The following is a 19,628-nucleotide window of genomic DNA, read 5'->3' on the forward strand; positions in this document are numbered from 1 at the left end:
GTTTACATCTTGTATAATAGACCTAGCATTGGACCTTTGGGGATTTAATCTTCTACTCAGTGTATAATTTCCCACCAGAAATTCCTGGTCACCAGAGTGAATTACATAGGAATTACAAAGCCCCTATTGTTGATCTTCTCCTAATGCCCTCAGAGGGAAGTCCAGGGCAGAGTCACTTTCCTTTCCTAACATGTTCCTAACAACCCCCTGGATTTCATTAAGAAACATTAAATTGTATGTTTAATTCGATCAAACAGAATTGCAGCAAAGAGATTGCAAGAATTGAAGACTCAAGACAGTATGAGTTTAAATCCAGCTTGTTCATGTTCCTGTTAGACTGTGAGCATGTATCATCACTTCAGTGAACATTTTTCATTTACATATTTGTATTTCAGTTACTAGAGATTGAACCCAGAGGCACTGCACCACTGAGCTAAACCCACCAGCCCTCTTTAATTTTTATCTTGAGACAAGAGTCTGGTTAAGTTGCTGAGGATCTCACTAAATTGCTGAGGCTGGCCTTGAACTTGTGAATCTCCTGCCTCAGCCTCTCAAATCATTGGGATTACAAGCATGAGTAACTGTGCCAGACAGCCCCCATACCCCTTTTTCATTTTTATTTATTTACTTGCTTTTTTGTTTGTTTGTTCTAATTAGGTATATATTACAGCAGAATGCAATTTGATTCATTGTACACAATTGTAGCACAACTTTTCATTTCTCTGGTTATACACAATGTAAAGTCGCACAGTATGTGCAGTTATATATGTACCTAGGGTAATAATGTCCATCTCATTCAACCATCTTTCCTGCCCCCACTCCCCTACCCCCTCTACTTCCCCTTTGCCCAATGAATTTTCCTCCATTTTTCCCACGCCCCCCATTATGGATAAGCATCCACTTATCAGAGAGAACATTTGGCCTTTGGTTTTTTGGGGATTGACTTACTTTGCTTAGCATGATATTCTCCAACTCCATCCACTTACCTGCAAATGCCATAATTTTATTCTCTTTAAATGCTGAGTATATTCCATTATGTATGTATACCACAGTCTTTTTTTATCCATTCATCTATTGAAGGACCTCTGGATTGCTTCCACAATCTAGCTATTGTGAATTGAGCTGTTATAAACATTGATGTGGCTGTGTTACTATAGCATGCTGATTTTAACTCCTTTAAGTATAGACCAAGGAGTGGGATAGCTGGGTCAAATGGTGGTTTCATTCCAAGTTTTTTAAGAAATCTCCATACTATTTTCCAGCTTGGTTGCACCAATTTGCAGTCCCACCAGCAATGTATGCATGTGCCTTTTCCCCCTACAAATCCTTACCAACACTTATTGTTGCTTATATTCTTGATAATTGCCATTCTGACTGGTGTGAGATGAAATCTTAGAATAGTTTTGATTTTCATTTCCCTAATGACTAGAGATGTTGGACAATTTTCATATATTTGTTGATTAAATGTGTATCTTCTTCTGAGAAGTGTCTGTTCAGCTCCTTAGCCCATTTATTGATTGCATTATTTGTTTTGGGGGTGTTAAGTTTTAAGTTCTTTATATATCCCGGAGATTACTGCTCTATCTGATGTGTGTGTGGCAAAAATTTGCTCCTTTCATTGGCCTTTCCTTGAGTGTAGTTCATCCCTTTGCTGATTTTCATTGTTGTTTTTCATTTCCTCCTCATGCAACATTTTGCTGAGAACGCTCTGTAATGCAGTCTTTCTCACTGTAAATTCTTAACTTTTTTATTATGAAAAGTTTTTATTTCATCATCAAATCTGAAGCTTAATTTTGCTGGCTATAAGATTCTTGGTTGGCATCCATTTTCTTTCAGAGCTTGGTATATGTTGTTCCAGGGTCTCCTGGCTTTGAGGGTCTGGATTGAAAAATCTGCTGAGATCCAAATTGGTCTCCCCCTTTATGTGATCTGATTCCTCTCTCTTGTGGCCTTTAAGATTCTGTCCTTATTCTGTATGCTAGGCATTTTCATTATAATGTGCCTTGGTGTAGATCTGTTGTAATTTTGTACATTTGGTGTCCTGTAAGCCTCTTGTATTTGATCTTCCAATTCATTCTGTATGTTTGGGAAATTTTCTGATATTATTTCATTGAAGAGATTGTGCATTCCTTTGGTTTGAATCCTTGTGCCCTCCTCTATCCCAATAAATCTTAGATTTGGTCTTTTGATGCTATCCCATAATTACTGGATGTTCTATTTATGGTTTCTTACCATCACTATTTGGTCAACTTTATTTTCAAGATTGTATATTTTGTTTTCCTTACCTGATATTCTGTCTTCTAAGTGATCTATGCTGTTGGTAATGCTTTCTATTGAGTTTTTTATTTATTTGGTTTATCATTTCCTTCATTTCAAGGATTTCCTTCATTTCAAGGATTTTTTTTTCAGAATCTCTATCTTTTTCTTGAAGTGATATTTTGCTACCTGTACTTGTTCCCTTATCTCTTTGTTGGAGTGATCAATTTTTGCCTGCATTTGCTCATTTAGGTCATTATTTAGTTCACAGATCATTCTAATTATGTATATTCTGAACTCCTTCTCTGACATTTCATCAACTGTGCTGTGCATGAATTCTAGTATTGTAGCATCTTGGTTTGTTTGGGGCACTTTCTTCCCTTGTTTTTTCATGTTGTTTATGTGTCTTCCTTTCTTGCAGTTCATATCTAAGGTATTATAGTTTCTACCCTATAATCTTGTAATGCCCCTGAAGATTACCTGTACCTCACCTTGGTGTTGGGCTTCCAGTCCCCACTGGTGTCTCACTTTGGATGCTACTGCAACTAAAAGTGGTGGCAGCAATAGCAGCAGTAACTCAAGATAGCAGTGAGGGTGTCCCAAGATGGATGCAACCACTTTCAGAGATAGGGCTGAAAGGGCAGGACTTAAAATGGGTTTGGGTTGCCTGTTCATAGAAACAGCTGCCTCCAGGCTCTGTCTGTTGTTGCAAGGTGAAGGCTACTGCTTGGACAGAGCTATGATGATGGCTTCAGTGTCAAGGTAGAGGTAGGCTAGGCCTGGGCTCCCAGGTGAGTCAGTGTAGTGGTTCTGGTCCTGACCTGGGCCTGGGCCCCCTGCACTGTTCAGCAGGGGCAATCCTGGGATCCTGGGTAGGTCTGCTGGTCATCAGGGCTGTCCTGGGCCTAACCTGGGCCTAGACTCCCGTGTGGGTCCTCATTTTGGTGCTGAGACAGGGTTTCACTAAGTTTCCCTTGTGACTTTTGAGGAGCTGTAATTATAGGCATGTTCTGCAGCACCAAGGTTTTACATTTGTGTGTGTGTGTGTGTGTGTGTGTGTGTTTACCTCTATGAAAGGAATGTCATCAAAAATAGCTAGGTGTATGTCTCTTGAATAGCTTTTTGCCTAAGATACAGAAGGACCTCAACTTGAGCCACATAACAAAATATAATAATTATTATTATAAAATTGGAATCACATTAAAAATGCAATTCCATCATGTTGTGGGAATTAAGTAAGATGATTCACATAAAGTATTAAAACTGTGCCTGCCAGGTAAAAACAGCCTGATAGAAATTAGTACCCCTTCCCTTCTTCAATTTGCTTCTTCATATGAATCACGGATTCTCCACTTTGGCACCATTAAAATTTGGGTGAGCTGAGTCTTGTTGTAGGGCTATCCTGGGTAATATAGAATGTACGGCATCCCTAGTCCCTGCCCTTTAAATGCTTGTACTGTCCTCCCTACCCAAACCTACTCACCACTTGTGACCAACAGTAATTTCTCCAGTGATAGATTCCTTGGGATGTACTGCTGCTTAGAAAAAGGTGTGCCAATATATGGCACATTGGCATGCTGAGTACTTTAACTGAAGGACATTGGAAGGACTCAGAACAAAGTCTTTTTCTGAACTTGTGATGTGCTTCTCCCTCCTATTCTCCTTCTCCCACAGTGCAGGCCATTAAAAAAATTTCCCTTCCTCAAGGAGGGTTATAGAAAAATGGAACCATTTTTCCTCAAAGTCAGTCCTAAATCATAGAATACTTCCCCCTTACTTTCTGAGTAATAGCTGGTCATGAAGAAATTCTCAGATGTTTCTTGTATGAGACATGATCATAAGAGCCTCACCCTAGAAGGGGTTCTGACTATCCCAGGAAGAAGGAATACCACACAGAGACTTCAGGAAGAATCAGAAGACAGTACTTGCTGGTTTTCCCCTTTCAGATATTACATTAGCTCCTGCACTTTTGTCCAATAACATTTCTATAGAACTTTCCTTTCTGCACCAAACCCAGCCATAAGAATGGAGAGGTTTCCCTGGTTTATGGGTCCTAGTTTCTGAAGTTTCCCTTGTCAAATGATTTTTTCTCTTTTTTTTATTGGTTGTTCAAAACATTACAAAGCTCTTGACATATCATATTTCATACATTTGATTCAAGTGGGTTATGAACTCCCATTTTTACCCCAAATACAGATTGCAGAATCACATCCGTTACACATCCACGTTTTTACATGATGCCATATTAGTGACTGTTGTATTCTGCTATCTTTCCTATCCTCTACTATCCCCCCTCCCCTCCCCTCCCATCTTCTCTCTCTACCCCATCTACTGTAATTCATTTCTCTCCCTTGATTTTTTTTCCCTTTCCCCTCACATCCTCTTATATGTAATTTTGTGTAACAATGAGGGTCACCTTCCATTTCCATGCAATTTCCCTTCTCTCTCCCTTTCCCTCCCACCTCTCATCCCTGTTTAATGTTAATCTTTTTCTCATGCTCTTCCTCCCTGCTCTGTTTTTAGTTGCTCTCCTTATATCAAATAAGACATTTGGCATTTGTTTTTTAGGGATTGGCTAGCTTCACTTAGCATAATCTGCTCTAATGCCATCCATTTCCCTGCAAATGCCATGATCTTATTATTTTTTTAGTGTTGAGTAGTATTCCATTGTGTATAAATGCCACATTTTTTAATCCATTCATCCATTGAAGGACATCTAGGTTGGCTCCTCAGACTAGCTATTGTGAATTGTGCTGCTATAAACATTGATGTGGCTGTGTCCCTGTAGTACACTCTTTTAAGGTCTTCTGGGAATAGTCTGAGAAAGGCAATAGCTGGGTCAAATGGTGGTTCCATTCCCAGCTTTCCCAGGAATCTCCATACTGCTTTCCAAATTGGCTGCACCAATTTGCAGTCCCACCAGCAATGTACAAGAGTACCCTTTTCCCCACATCCTCGCCAGGATTTGTTGTTGTTTGACTTCATAATGGCTGCCAATCTTACTGGAGTGAGATGGTATCTTAGGGTGGTTTTGATTTGCATTTCTCTGACTGCTAGAGATGGTGAGCATTTTTTCATGTACTTGTTGATTGATTGTATGTCCTCCTCTGAGAAGTGTCTGTTCAGGTCCTTGGCCCATTTGTTGATTGGGTTATTTGTTCTCTTATTGCTTAATTTTTTGAGTTGTTTATATACTCTGGATATTAGGGCTCTATCTGAAGTGTGAGGAGTAAAGATTTGTTCCTTACTCTAAAAGTTTTTTAGCCTGGACACCTATTGCAGATTCTCATTTGACATTTGTAACTATTCACCACCACCACTGCATATACACACCCTTGTTCTTCCTGTTCCCAATTTAATAACTAACTATATGATTATCATTATAAATTGAGTTATGTCAATATTTCTGTTATTATGAAGACTATTTAAAAAGATGTCCACAACTAATTGTATTCTTTCATTTTTTCATTTCCATAACCCCCTTTCTTGTTGGTTTTCATACTGTTCCCTGTATTGTTCTGATGTATTTCCAACTTCCCAATTTTTTGTAAATCTTTCCTTAGTACATTCAGTCATGGGTATTCAATTTTATCTTCTTAAATAAAATTTTCAAGAGCTTCTGACTCCCTCCCCTACTGAAAGATTATCTTCTAACCATGATACAAAACCTGAGATCATCACAAAAAATCTTGAGATCATCCATCATCATCATGTTCATGTTCTATTTCAAGGACATAATTGATTTGTTGAAGACGGGAAGGTCTCTCTTTCCACTATTTACTCTGCTTGGTTCTGCTTGGTTTTAATATCAGATGATCTCTCCCAGGTAGTAAAGAGAGGAATAACAGAATCCCTAGGTGGCTGTAAAGAATACAGAAAAATGACTATTTCTTTTCTTTTTCAATTTTTGGTTAAGATGGACACAATACTTTTTTGTATTGATTTATTTTTATGTGGTGCTGAGGATTGAACCTAGTGACTCACAATGACTAGGCAAGAGCTCTTCCACTGAGCTACAACCCCAGCCCCAAATGACTATTTTAAACGAATCCTTGTCATGGATTTGGCCTGTGTCAATCAGACTTGATTATATCATGTCTCATGAGGACATTGTTTATCAAAATTGAATAAAGTGTGTTCCCTGTATCAGAAATAATTCAATCAAATAATAAAATGAGAATAAATAGAATGTTATGCAATTTCAACAGAGGATATTAAGACAGAGTATTAGTTGTGCCAATATTACAAGGGACAAAGAACAAAATGTTAACAATGTAAAAATATAAAGATTTATAGATTAGAGGAAAAACACTACCATTCCCAGGTCTAGTGAGAAAAATAGAAAAGAAAGGAGAACTAGATACTAGAATATAAGAGGAACTCCACAGGATTACTGCTTGGATTGAAGTAGGTTTGAAGGTGACCTAGATTTGATGCTTGGCATTCTGTAATAGATGTTCCCAACGGAGGAGACCAGATGTGAGGCCTGACAAGTGCTCTAGACACTCTACTGGCAATGCCTAGGCAACGCAGTAAGGGCAGATTGCATGGTGGGTTAGAGAACGCTATCCAGATACTGTCTACACAACTAACCAGGTGCTGCAAGTTAAGCATATGTGCACGTGCAGGCCATTTGCATGCCTTCTTTTAGAATTATTTAAGGCAATGACAGTTCACTTCCAAAAAAGAAACACTAAAGTGTTTTTAATTTATTAATATCATCATTCATTACATTTTATTAATATTAATTAAATAGTAAATTTATTATCTAAATAAGACATTTCAGTTAACAGCTATTTCTTAATATAAAGTATATCGCACATTCTGCAGATGGAAAAAGCATTTCAGGAATAGAGAAACTATATAATGGATTCCATGTTAAAAGTGCCATATGTCTTATTCATGATAAAAAGTTTAAATAAGCTAAAGAAATATTTGTAGAAATATGGATTATTATCATTCACATACAATTAATTTTCATGATAAAACTCACTGCATAAGTAAACTATGGCTAAAATACTTTTATTAACTTAATGTCTATTCTGTTCCCACCAAGTGAAAAAAAAAACATTTACAATAAGAACCACAAGCTCTCTTTCAATGCATTTACTATTTCATGTGGTATTAATATAAATTTTATGAGGTGATCCAACATACCCCATTGTTGGGATACAGAAACACACTTTTATTATTTCGCTCTGATCCTCTGTTATAGCTGTTTCAGGCAACAAAACCTGAAGTTAAACATTAACTTTTCAATATTTAATGCATTGAACTGCTAAAGGTTCTCAGAAGCAGATAGCATATGCTACAAATTTTGTGCCATTTATCAAAGACAATGAAAAAATCAGAAGGATTAAGGAAGGAGGGTGAGAAAAATAGAAACAGCCAAAATCAAAGGGATCTTATTCTGCTTTAAACTTTACACAGCGCATAATGAAGACATTTATCAAATCATGTTACCTATAGCAGTAACAATATTCATAATAATGAAAAAGACTCTGAAAAATTTGGCACTTCATTGTTTCTGCCTCTCGACCAGGCCGTGAGCTTCCTAAAAGAAGGTTCGAAGCATAGAAATTTACTAGTGAGTTTTAAAATTAAAGAGACATACTCTCATTACCTTTAATTCCCAGCTCCGGAGACGGCTTCTCCTAGGTTCCCTCTCCAGCCACCTAATGCTGTGATGAGGTTTACAGAAGAGACTAGCAAGAGAGGGAGAGCACATCAGGGAGTGAGCTGGGGAACAAAAAATTCAAGGGAAAATCCCATCCAATGAAGGTCCAGGGGGGCAGCATCCCAAGGTCAGAGCCAGCTATTGAGTCTTCAGGTCAGTGGCCAGGCACGCCTCCACACGGACAAACCCTTGTACCTGGGACAGGGTGAGAAAGGCTCTGACACAGTTGCATCTAAGCGCCTCTCACCCGGCCAGGGAGGTAACTCAAATCACGTGCGAGGATGGCCTCCCACAATTGTTGAGACAGGAAGCCATGTTTCTGAGCATTTTGTGATACAAAAATTCACCATATTTTTCCAAGATAAGGAATAGCTCAGGAGACAGAAAGGGTATAAAAGAATAATGAAAAACTTCAGTGCATATGTTGCTTTAAGACCATGCCTTTAGTTATTTTGAAAATTGTGAAAAGTGCCAGAGATAAAGAAAAATGAGATTAGATTAGCTGTAAGAGAGGTGGTAAGACAACTCTACTGAACCACGCATAAGACTATCAACAGAAGTCACCAATAAAAACTTAATGCCTTTCAATTTATGGACATGATTATTGCTTCTAATTAGAATAATAAGCCTCTGCTCTGAATTTTAATCCCAGCATTCCTCAGTGCAATTTTGACATCCTTGTTCCTCAAACTGTATATGAGAGGATTGAGCATGGGAACCACATTAGTGTAGAAAACAGAAAATATTTTTCCCTGGTCCATAGACCCAGAAGAATATTTAAGATACATGAATGCAGCTGATCCAAAAAAGAAAGAAATAGCAATGATGTGAGAGCTGCAGGTACTGAAGGCTTTTGATCTTCCATGAGTGGATTTGATGTGAAGAATGCTGGTAAGAATGAAAATGTAAGAAGTCAATATGGTAAAGCTGGGGACTGTGATATTAATGCCCACCACAACAAGAACGACTACTTCATTGACATAGGTGCTGGTGCAAGAAAGTTGGAGGAGGGGGAGTATGTCACACAAGTAATGGTTGATGACACTGGCATTGCAGAAGGTCAGTCTAAGCATGCAGCCCGTGTGGGCAGTGGCTCCAACAAATCCCATCACATAGGCACCAAGAGACAATGCAGAACAGACCTGCTGGGACATGGTGACCCTATACAGCAATGGGTTACAGATGGCCACATAACGATCATAGGCCATTGAGGTCAACATGTAGCACTCGGAGATGACAAAAAAGAGAAAGAAGAACAGCTGAGTCATGCACCCCACATAGGAGATGGCATTCCTCTTGGAGACAAAGTTCATCAACATTTTGGGGCTGAAAACCGAAGAGTAACAGAGATCAATGAAGGACAGGTTGAAGAGGAAGTAGTACATAGGGGTGTGCAAGTGAGAGTTGAGACCAATAAGTGTGAGCAAGCCAAAGTTGCCCAGGATGGTGACAATGTAGATCATTAGGAACAGGTGAAAGAGGGGAAGCTGAAGCTCCTGAAGATCTGTTAATCCAGCCAGAACAAACTCAGTCACCAGGGAGTCATTTCGGGTCAGCATTCTCTTTGTTGAGAGTCTGGGAGAACAGAACAAATCTTCATTAATAGAGGACACAGCTCTTTGTTTCTAAACTCATATTTACAATAAGGGAGACTTGTAGCTAACCTGAAGAAAGTTCTCCTTTGTTTGTAGCATCCAAATGCTTACTGCTACATGTTCCCCTTCTGTCTTTTGTCTATGAGTGAAATGTGGCAAACTATGGCTCCTGTCCTTACTAAATAATAAAGAGTTAGACTGATGGAACTACAGCTTGCTAAGGAGCTTAGGTAGTGGAGACGCCTGTGTCAGCTCTACCTCTACTTCATCTGGCCCTTCAATTTTTACTTACTACTTATATTTCCTTTATTCTACTAGACATCTCAGTTCCCTTGCAATGACTAGTAAAAAAAAGATATGATTCCTCGAACGCAGAGACCATACCAATATTCTTCCCAGAAGGGAGTCCCTCCTATCTGAATAGATTACATTTACCTTATTACAAGGATATATAAAGTAAAAAATTGATAAAAGATGAGGAGTTCTTTCATAAGTAAGGTTTATATTTAACCATAAATCTGGGTGTTTCTACACATTTTCCTCTATTCCTCCCTAGTTAGAGGAAGAAGAAAGAATGGTAAATATGCTTTCAATGGTATTTTTATGATGGCATAAAAGAAAATATTCAGATGCTTGTTATATTAATTGTAAAATTTGAAAAAAATGTCAAACTCTACTCTTAAGACGCTTAAACTCTTAAATGCTTAGCACACATTAACATTTTTTAAAAAGACAAATGTCTCCTCCCTGTGGTATTGCTATGTTTCTTGTGTATCACCTGGAGCTGCTGGTCTGTCTTCTGGCCCGATTGAGGCAGAAGCCAACCTAGAGGTTAAGATGAGACAAGAAAAGGAACTAGAGTCAGAGCTCTGAGCTGCTGAGCTGTTATTTAAAAGCATAGTTCTTCACATTTTTTCACACATGGAGAGTGAGAGAGACAGAGACCAAGTTAACTCACCCACCCGCCACTCAGAGAACTCAATGGAAGTTATTTATTCATGTTTCACCTCCACTGTTCTGGAGGAGGAACTAGCTTCCAGGTTATCAGAGCCGATCAGATGCAGTCACAGATCCTTCCTACTTGACTGGCAAAACTGTCAGAGAACAGATCTCCTAATCTGAGTGTTCTGGGACTAATTCTGAAGTAAAATCAAATTTCTAGCTATAAATTTGTCCAGAGGATGTGAAGGTAAGCCATAGACTTGACACCAAGGCCACTATGTCATATACATGGCCATTGCTAAGGCTTATTAATCTATGGACTTGATTAGAATTCCTGGAGTGTCTCCTGGGACCTCCTCTTGGTGATGAACTAGGAGGGGAGGAACTAATGGTGTCTCTGTTTACACCCTAATTCATGAGAGTAGATGTGAACTACCCACTAAGGATTCTACAGTCCCCAGGCATATTATAGAAGCCTCTGCTCTCATTCATAAAGATGTAAATATAATTAATATTCACTGATTATAATCCTAGGTAATACATCAATTTTAGTAAAAAGTATGTAGAATTTTGTAAATTTTTTTGCTCATTTTTAATAATTTGAATCTTTTTAAGTGATTAGTAACTATACATATTTTAGAGATACAAAGAAAAAATGTACTTTGATTTCAGGTATTTTAAGAAAAAAGTTATGTAATGTAAGAGTGATCCTTTATTTCATGAAAATGTAATTATCTTGAGTATTCCGATGCAATAAGTCTTTGTGTTTAACAGATTGCAATCAGATCTGTGGGCTGGGATGTAGCTCAGCGGTAGAGTGCATGCCTAGCATTCATGAGGCTGACAGCACTGCAAAAATCAAAACAAAACAAAATAAGAAAAAAATCACTATTCATTGGCTGACATTTCAAGAAAATATGACTTTAGAATTTCTCTGTATACATGAATATGTGCTTGTGCTTGTGAGAGAGTATCTACTTTTTAAGATTTTTATTTTAAAATAGCTATAAATTCACAGAAAATTGCAAAAGTGATACTAAGTTCCCTTGAATTCGTCACCCAAATTCTTCCCATATTGACATTTTCCACCACTGAAGAACAAAAACAAAATTAAGAAAGTGACATTTGCATAATAATGGTAATTACCCCGCATAACTCATTTGGCTTTCAGAAACTCAACCTGCACTTGTATGCATATATGGAACCTACTTTTCTATGTGATTCAGTCCTATGTACTTAGAGCAAACATCACCATGACCAAGATTCATAAATGTTCCACCACAATAATTGAACTTCCTGGCACTACCTTTGTATTGTTCCACCCAAACCCTCCCATTTTCATCTCTGTCCCCTGGCAACAACAAACTTGTTCTCCATCTCTTTCATTCTGTAAATGATGTATAAACCTACACAATGTGTCACCTCTGAGTTTTTTTTTTCTAACCATAACTCTTTCTAGGTCCATCCAAATTGTTGGCGTATCAACAATTTTTCCTTTAACTGTTGGGTAGTATTCCATTTTTGACAAACCAAGTTTATTCAGCCTTCTTTAGCAATTTAAAGTATACTAGAAACTGGATACAGTGGCTTATGCATGTAATCTAAGCTACTTCAGAGGCTGATGCAGGAGGATGGAAAATTTAAGGACAGCCTCAGCAACTTATGGAGACCCTTTTTCAAATCTTAAAAAATAAAAAGGACTGGGGATGTATCTCAGTGGTAAAGCACCCCTAGGTTCAATGCTCAGTACCAAAATACTCTTACTACTAATAATAACAATAATACTTTAACTAATGCCTTAACCAGGTGCACATCCCTGATAGTAACACTAACAAGTAGATGAAGTTAATCCAATGGAACTTGCTATTTTTGAATGTGTGCTGCTTTCTGATGGTCACAGCTTTCTTTATTAGGAGTTCAGAAACCACCACTTTATTAATCTGCTCTACAATCTCACTCTGGATCAATTATTAATTCATTCGATTAAGTACAATAAATATAAATAAGGGGTTTTTTAAAACAAAATAATTGTATAATATTCAAGATATATCAGAATTAAAACTAGATGGTCATGCTAGTGCATACCTGTAATCTGAGTTACTTGGGAGTCTCAAGCAGGAAGATGGCAAATTCAAGGTAATCCTGGGCAATTTAGTGAGACCCTGTCTCAAAATAAAGAGTAAAAAGGGCCAGAGATGTGGCTTAGTAGTAGAGCACTCCTGGGTTCAAGCCCCAGTACCCACCCCTGAAACACACACACACACACACACACACACACAAACACAGACACACACTAAGTATCTGTCTTGACACAAAACTAAATCTGGTTTTGTTGTGGAAAATGTTTCAGGGAAGGGGTGAAAGATCACAGTGGAGTCTGATTCCCCTCAGATGTTCTTAAGTCAAGTGAGTCTCTTTCTTTTCCCCCCAAGATTAAAGACTGTCACCTTCAGATTTGCATAGGTCTCACAATCTGTCAAAGACATGGTGAACACAGAATATGTACCACCATTACTTTTTGTGAAAGTACACAACATAATTATCTGTCATAAGCAAATCACTAAAGAAAAGGAATTTCAGTACGAAATATGTGTAAAAACAATGGGAACCTTTGCATTTTTGCATAACCCTCTAATCAATCACCTCTCTCTCTCTCTCTCTCCCCCCATCAATGTGGTTGATGCAAAAATCATGCAAAGGTGGGTGCAGATAAGGATTAGCAACCATCCTGCACAGAAGTCTGACCCCAACACTGAGCAGATGCAACACACACCTCATGTACTGTAGCTGTGTGTTACTCTTAGTGACAGGCAAGGAGAGATGGTCAGTGACTCCACTAGCTTGCAGTTGTAGTTATGCTTAGAGCAAGTATGCTCTAGACCCTGCAGGAATGCACAGCACAGAGTGGAAAGAACCTGTCATCCACACATTCCTGGGAGACCAGGAGGCTCCATAGATGCTCCCTGGAGATAGAAACATCCACAGGATAAATTACACATTAATTTAACGTAGCCTGAGTTTTTTACATAATCCCCTACTCACCACACATGCTGGCAGCAGTCAGAAACAAATATAAAATATATTTTTTAATATAATACCTACTTACAACAGCCAAAACTAAAGAAAATGCTGCCTCTCCCCCATGTCATCAGGCTAAGTGGAGAGCTAAAGTTCTACTTCCTGCTTCATGGTAGCAGGGGGTTCTCCGATTCCCTCATGGGTGATATCAGCAGGGCCATGTGGAGGCTGAGCTTTGCCCCGTGTCTGGAGGCAGTAGGTGGAAATCCATTGCCCTCACTGGGGCCAAGAAAAATCCAAACTTCCTCCCTCACCCATGAGCAACAAAGTTGAACAGGGCGATGCTCGACGGTACTCCACTTTCCCTGCCAGTGGCACATCAGTGAGGCCAAGCAGGGAGCTGAACTGAGGTGCACTGCTGCCCATGCCACACTAGGCCAGCAAGGTCACCTGGGGAGCTTATCATGCACTTCCACATGGGATATTAGTATACTGAGCAGCATTTCTTAGTCTTTTTCTCACATTTAATATATAAGTTATAAAAAAAACTCAAAATAATTCATATCTTTAAAAAAAACTGTGTGTAGATTAAAACCTCAGTAAAAGTGTCAGGATTCTTTTATTTTAAGGAGTTTGAGGATTTTCTAATTGACCTGATCTTCCAAGGGGATAAATTCCCCTCAGGTAGGAAGACTTGACTCCTGAAAAAAAAATTCTCTTTCTTACTAAAAGAGAGAATTTAAAGGTACCTAACAATGAAAAATGGTAAATATTTAAAGTGATGGAAATACTAATTACTTGATTCGATTAGTACCATCGAATACATTGAGCAAGGACACTAATGTCAAAAGGATGGCGTCACAAAACTCTTTACCTCCAGGGAAACACAAGTCATGAGACCACGGTGACTGAGGTCATCATAACCTTGCAAAGCATATTTCTACAGACATCCTGATGCCATGAAGATAATAAGTAATCCTAATAAAACATTTCCAGCTTATGGCAATTCTTACCTGAAATGAATAGCATAATTGATAAATGACCAATCCTTATCCTATGCTATTTATGTACATCAATGCAATTGTAACAACCAGTTTGCTGTAATTTTATTGTCTGTTTTATTTTTTTAATATATTAAAATGTAGATTCTTTGGATTTCGTTTTGGGAGAATTTATTTTAGGCAACTAGAATCGGTGTTGCCTTAACTAGAATCGGTGTTGCCTTGTGTGGCAAGACACTTTGTAGCTCAAATTAACTATTATCACACTTGGTTTGCATCAAGTTGCCTCTTAGGGTAATGTATTTAGTGACCATGAATGGAATCTAAAGTGACTATCTTTGACTCCCCAGAAGCTCAATTAAAAGAAGAAGAAAGAGAAGGAGAAGGAGAAGGAGAAGGAGAAGGAGAAGGAGAAGGAGAAGGAGAAGGAGAAGGAGGAGAAGGAGAAGAAGAAGAAGAAGAAGAAGAAGAAGAAGAAGAAGAAGAAGAAGAAGAAGAAGAAGAAGAAGAAGAAGAAGAAGAAGAAGAAGAAGAAGAAGAAGAAGAAGAAGAAGAAGAAGAAGAAGAAGAAGAAGAAGAAGAAGAAGAAGAAGAAGAAGAAGAAGAAGAAGAAGAAGAAGAAGAAGAAGAAGAAGAAGAAGAAGAAGAAGAAGAAGAAGAAGAAGAAGAAGAAGAAGAAGAAGAAGAAGAAGAAGAAGAAGAAGAAGAAGAAGAAGAAGAAGAAGAAGAAGAAGAAGAAGAAGAAGAAGAAGAAGAAGAAGAAGAAGAAGAAGAAGAAGAAGAAGAAGAAGAAGAAGAAGAAGAAGAAGAAGAAGAAGAAGAAGAAGAAGAAGAAGAAGAAGAAGAAGAAGAAGAAGAAGAAGAAGAAGAAGAAGAAGAAGAAGAAGAAGAAGAAGAAGAAGAAGAAGAAGAAGAAGAAGAAGAAGAAGAAGAAGAAGAAGAAGAAGAAGAAGAAGAAGAAGAAGAAGAAGAAGAAGAAGAAGAAGAAGAAGAAGAAGAAGAAGAAGAAGAAGAAGAAGAAGAAGAAGAAGAAGAAGAAGAAGAAGAAGAAGAAGAAGAAGAAGAAGAAGAAGAAGAAGAAGAAGAAGAAGAAGAAGAAGAAGAAGAAGAAGAAGAAGAAGAAGAAGAAGAAGAAGAAGAAGAAGAAGAAGAAGAAGAAGAAGAAGAAGAAGAAGAAGAAGAAGAAGAAGAAGAAGAAGAAGAAGAAGAAGAAGAAGAAGAAGAAGAAGAAGAAGAAGAAGAAGAAGAAGAAGAAGAAGAAGAAGAAGAAGAAGAAGAAGAAGAAGAAGAAGAAGAAGAAGAAGAAGAAGAAGAAGAAGAAGAAGAAGAAGAAGAAGAAGAAGAAGAAGAAGAAGAAGAAGAAGAAGAAGAAGAAGAAGAAGAAGAAGAAGAAGAAGAAGAAGAAGAAGAAGAAGAAGAAGAAGAAGAAGAAGAAGAAGAAGAAGAAGAAGAAGAAGAAGAAGAAGAAGAAGAAGAAGAAGAAGAAGAAGAAGAAGAAGAAGAAGAAGAAGAAGAAGAAGAAGAAGAAGAAGAAGAAGAAGAAGAAGAAGAAGAAGAAGAAGAAGAAGAAGAAGAAGAAGAAGAAGAAGAAGAAGAAGAATTCTCGTTCTTTGCATAAAATCTAGTACTTTCAATGTTTTGGTCTGTTTTATCTTTTTCCTTGTTTCACTGTTTTGTTTTTCTCAGTATACTTTTTAAAGGAGAAAGTTATATTTTACTCTTGTATTAGTTTGCTGGGTCTACCATAACAAAATACCACAGACAGGGTAACTTAAAAGGCAGAAACTTATTTATTCACAGCTCTGGAGGCTAAAAGTTCTCAGCCTGGTTATCAGCAGATTTGTTATCTTCTGAGGTTTCGCTGCTTGGCTTCAAGATGTCTGCCCTTTTCCTGTGTCCTCACCAGATTTTTCTGCTGTGTACGTGCATTTTCTTGGTGTCCATGCATCCAAATTTCCTCTTCGTATAAGGACACCAGTCAGATAAGATTAGGGTGCACCCAAAAGGTTCATTTAAATAATCACATTAAAGACCCAGTTATGTAAGTATCAACAAAGAATAGTGTACTAGAGGAATGAACACCAACACCTCATTTTGCAGGAACACAAGTAAGCCAGTGACAACCAGTGTTCACTAAACAAGGTCAAGATAATGTGGAATTTCACTGAAATATCAGCATCAAAACTTGATGGACGTGATATCATGTTTTGATTTTCTGAGAGTAAGAGGTTGTCAAACATACATTGGCATGAAGTCACGTGCTACTTAGAATGTCCATTTCATATTTAATAAAAATACTTCTTTTTAACATTTATAGATAGTCCTGTGTTATCCTGCTTCCGATTATATGACTCTTAATAATGCAAGGCATTTTTTCACATGTCTCTGAAATGATGACATACATTTAGCAAATTGCCAATATTTTGCTTTTTCAAGAATTGTTTCACAATGAATGAATGAATTGATGAATAAATAAAACTGTTATTATTCTTTTATTAAGGTATATTTCCAGCTGGGATTAAAACGCAGAAGTAGAGAGCTTGCCTAGCCTGAAAAAGCCCTGAGTCTTAAGCCCAGTGTGCAAGAAAGAAGAGAAGGAAAAAAAGTTATTTCCTTAATTATTAGAAATTTTCATTTCTCCATAGTCTTATGTGTGTGTGATAACTTTAGCATAATATAATACCTTTAATTGAAGTTGTACCTATAAAAAAATAAAATTAAACTCATATTTAAAGAAAATATACATGTATATACAAAACACTCAGAACTGCCAGCACGCCAACAGTGAGATGTCTTTGAGTGTAATATGCATGTTGATTTTAAGGAAGTTATGTGAAAATACATTTGCATCTTAGTATCCCTGAATATGATCTAACCCTTGAATATCATTACACTGACCATAGACAGCACTTTTTAAATATGTGCCACTTCATTTCAGCTGCACCACAAACTTTGAAATGTTCTCCATGCAGACACCAAGACTGAGAGAACATAAACACAAAAATTGCAAGAATCTGGAGCCAAATCAGATCACATGGTACCAATTCCAGTGATCCTTCCACTTTGTGACATTTGTACCAAGAGGAGGAAAAAACAGGACCCAGGGCTCTTCCACAGAATTCTTGTTCCTGTTTCACTTGACATCCAGAACCTCTGAATCATCTTTCAGGTTCGCAAAACTAGGAAAAAATCATCTTCCCTCCTGAACAACCTGGCAATTTGTTGTTAAATAACATTCCCCCTACAAGGTGATAAATAGCTTCTACTGTTGCCAAAAGAGCCACCTGCTAATAAGACCCAAGGGGTTTTATGAGTAGTTTGAAAATCCTAGGTATAGCACTTCATGAATTTCACTACAAATTATTCATGGAACCCTTAACATTTTTTCAGATCAGTTGAAACTACATAGACAAAGCTTCAAAACAGAGGAAGAGAAAGAGAGCTAATTCTTTTGTGTGATTAATAACACATAAATTTTATTGTGCTTTAACAGCATCCACTTTTTTCCCTCACAAACCCCTAATACATCGACCTATTTCCTAATTAACTATGTACCACACACACCTCAACTACACCACAGACATGCTGGTCTGTTTTCTGTCCCTCATAATCATCAAGATTTTTATGGCCTCAGGGACTGTGACCCACCTCTTTCCTGTGAGGAAAATGGTCTACAGGTGACTGTCTTCCTCTGTCAGTGCTGTCTCTGCTCATATGCCACCTCCTCAGAAAAATCCCCTCATAACCACCCATTCCAAAGTAAAACACAGTGACTTTCTGTACCATCATCTTAATTTGAGACTTTGTGTAGCATTTTCTGATATATTCACATGTGTGTAAATATTTTTGCTTATCAGCTACCTTTCCCTCCGGCCCACCTGCATCTCAAGTGCACTCACCCTAGAAAATGAGCACTCTGAGAGCACAGGTACTTTCTTTCTTCCTCACCAGTCTTTTTTTATATTTAAAACAGATCCTGGATGCTTTTGTGTCTAAAACAGCATATATTCTCAGTTTATACCTGCCAATTAAATAAACTACATCATCTGTACCATATAAAACTCTGAGACAAAATGAGAGTGAAAATGTTAAAGGGAAAGACCTGTTAATGAATTGAGAATTCATTAAAATCTACTTGAATAAAGAACAAAAATTCCTCTACTGGGAGTTGGTGAACATTTGCAGCAGCAAACTGCTTGTGAAAGAAGATAATAGTGTGTCCTCCTACCCACATTTCTGCCCTGAAGTCTTAGGGGTGAATCCAGTGGAGGGTCCTTTTTTCTGGCTTCTCTGAGTGGCTCCTTCATTTCCTGTCCTTAGGAAGTAGGATCACAAGAAAATCTTTGGCCTCACTATACCACATTCCCTTGAGGCTAAAGGGAACTGACCAGAGATCTGTTTTTCTCCCCTTTATAGAAACAAAGGTATTTCCCAAAACGTAGTCTCCTAGAACACTTGATAGAGTTTTATCTATCTTAGAGTTACTGACTCTAAGACTTTGAAAATCATATTCTCCATGTCATATCTATGCAGGAATTCTAGATGAGACCCTATCAAAAAATCTCACAAAAGTGCTGGGAGCATGGCTCACCAGAAGAGCCTCTCGCCTAGCATGGACAACAGACTAGGTTTGTTGGACAACAAAGCAAAAAGACTTAAATTTAAAAAGCTTGACAATTTTTCCATTTCTGGCTTATTATAGTCCAACTTTTTGTACTTAAAATTTTATAATTTCTAGGTCTGGGGGTAAGGCTCACTGGAATTCAACTTGCACAAAAAGTGGGGGTTCAATTCTCAGCTCTGCAACAAATATATTTACATACATATACATATATATGTACATATAAATAATTTCTGGAAAATGACAGAATTAACTGGTCTCTCTACTCTCTGAAAGGATGATAGACTAAGCTTCCGGAATATATTGTCTTCACTTCTGAAATGATTTGTACAATTAATTTAATTTTGTGTAATATTAAATCACTTGCATTTATTTTGATTTCTTACTATACTTTCCTTAGTTCCTTGGATGGTTGTAACTGCAACTGAGGCTGTTTTTCAGTGCTGGGGATCAATTCCTGGGCCTCATGCCTGCTTGGAAAGCACTGTATGTCTGTGCTACACCTCCAGCTTGCTCCA

General features: G+C 37.7%; 1 protein-coding gene across 2 annotated transcripts; it reads right to left on the reverse strand.

Annotated features, from left to right (window-relative positions):
• Positions 1–7,281: 7,281 nt before the first annotated feature.
• On the reverse strand, positions 7,282–9,506 carry LOC107153570 (olfactory receptor 8B3). Of its 2 annotated transcripts, XM_048796068.1 has the most exons (2): positions 8,587–9,495; positions 7,282–7,293 (listed from the first exon to the last, which is right to left on the reverse strand). In XM_048796068.1, exons 1-2 carry the CDS (start codon positions 9,490–9,492, stop codon positions 7,282–7,284), a joined length of 918 nt encoding a protein of 305 aa, XP_048652025.1. In that variant the 5' UTR covers positions 9,493–9,495. The 2 variants fall into 2 exon arrangements, with proteins under 2 accessions (XP_048652025.1, XP_015354597.1); XM_015499111.2 differs by lacking the exon at positions 7,282–7,293 and having other exon boundaries at positions 7,946–9,506.
• Positions 9,507–19,628: the final 10,122 nt, after the last annotated feature.

Source organism: Marmota marmota, unplaced genomic scaffold (genome assembly GCF_001458135.2).
Source record: "Marmota marmota marmota unplaced genomic scaffold, marMar, whole genome shotgun sequence".
Classification (NCBI taxonomy): domain Eukaryota; kingdom Metazoa; phylum Chordata; class Mammalia; order Rodentia; family Sciuridae; genus Marmota; species Marmota marmota.

Bases quoted from the DNA above. Each gene is read 5' to 3' on its own strand.
- LOC107153570 (XM_015499111.2), bottom strand. From the start codon at position 9,492: ATGCTGACCCGAAATGACTCCCTGGTGACTGAGTTTGTTCTGGCTGGA.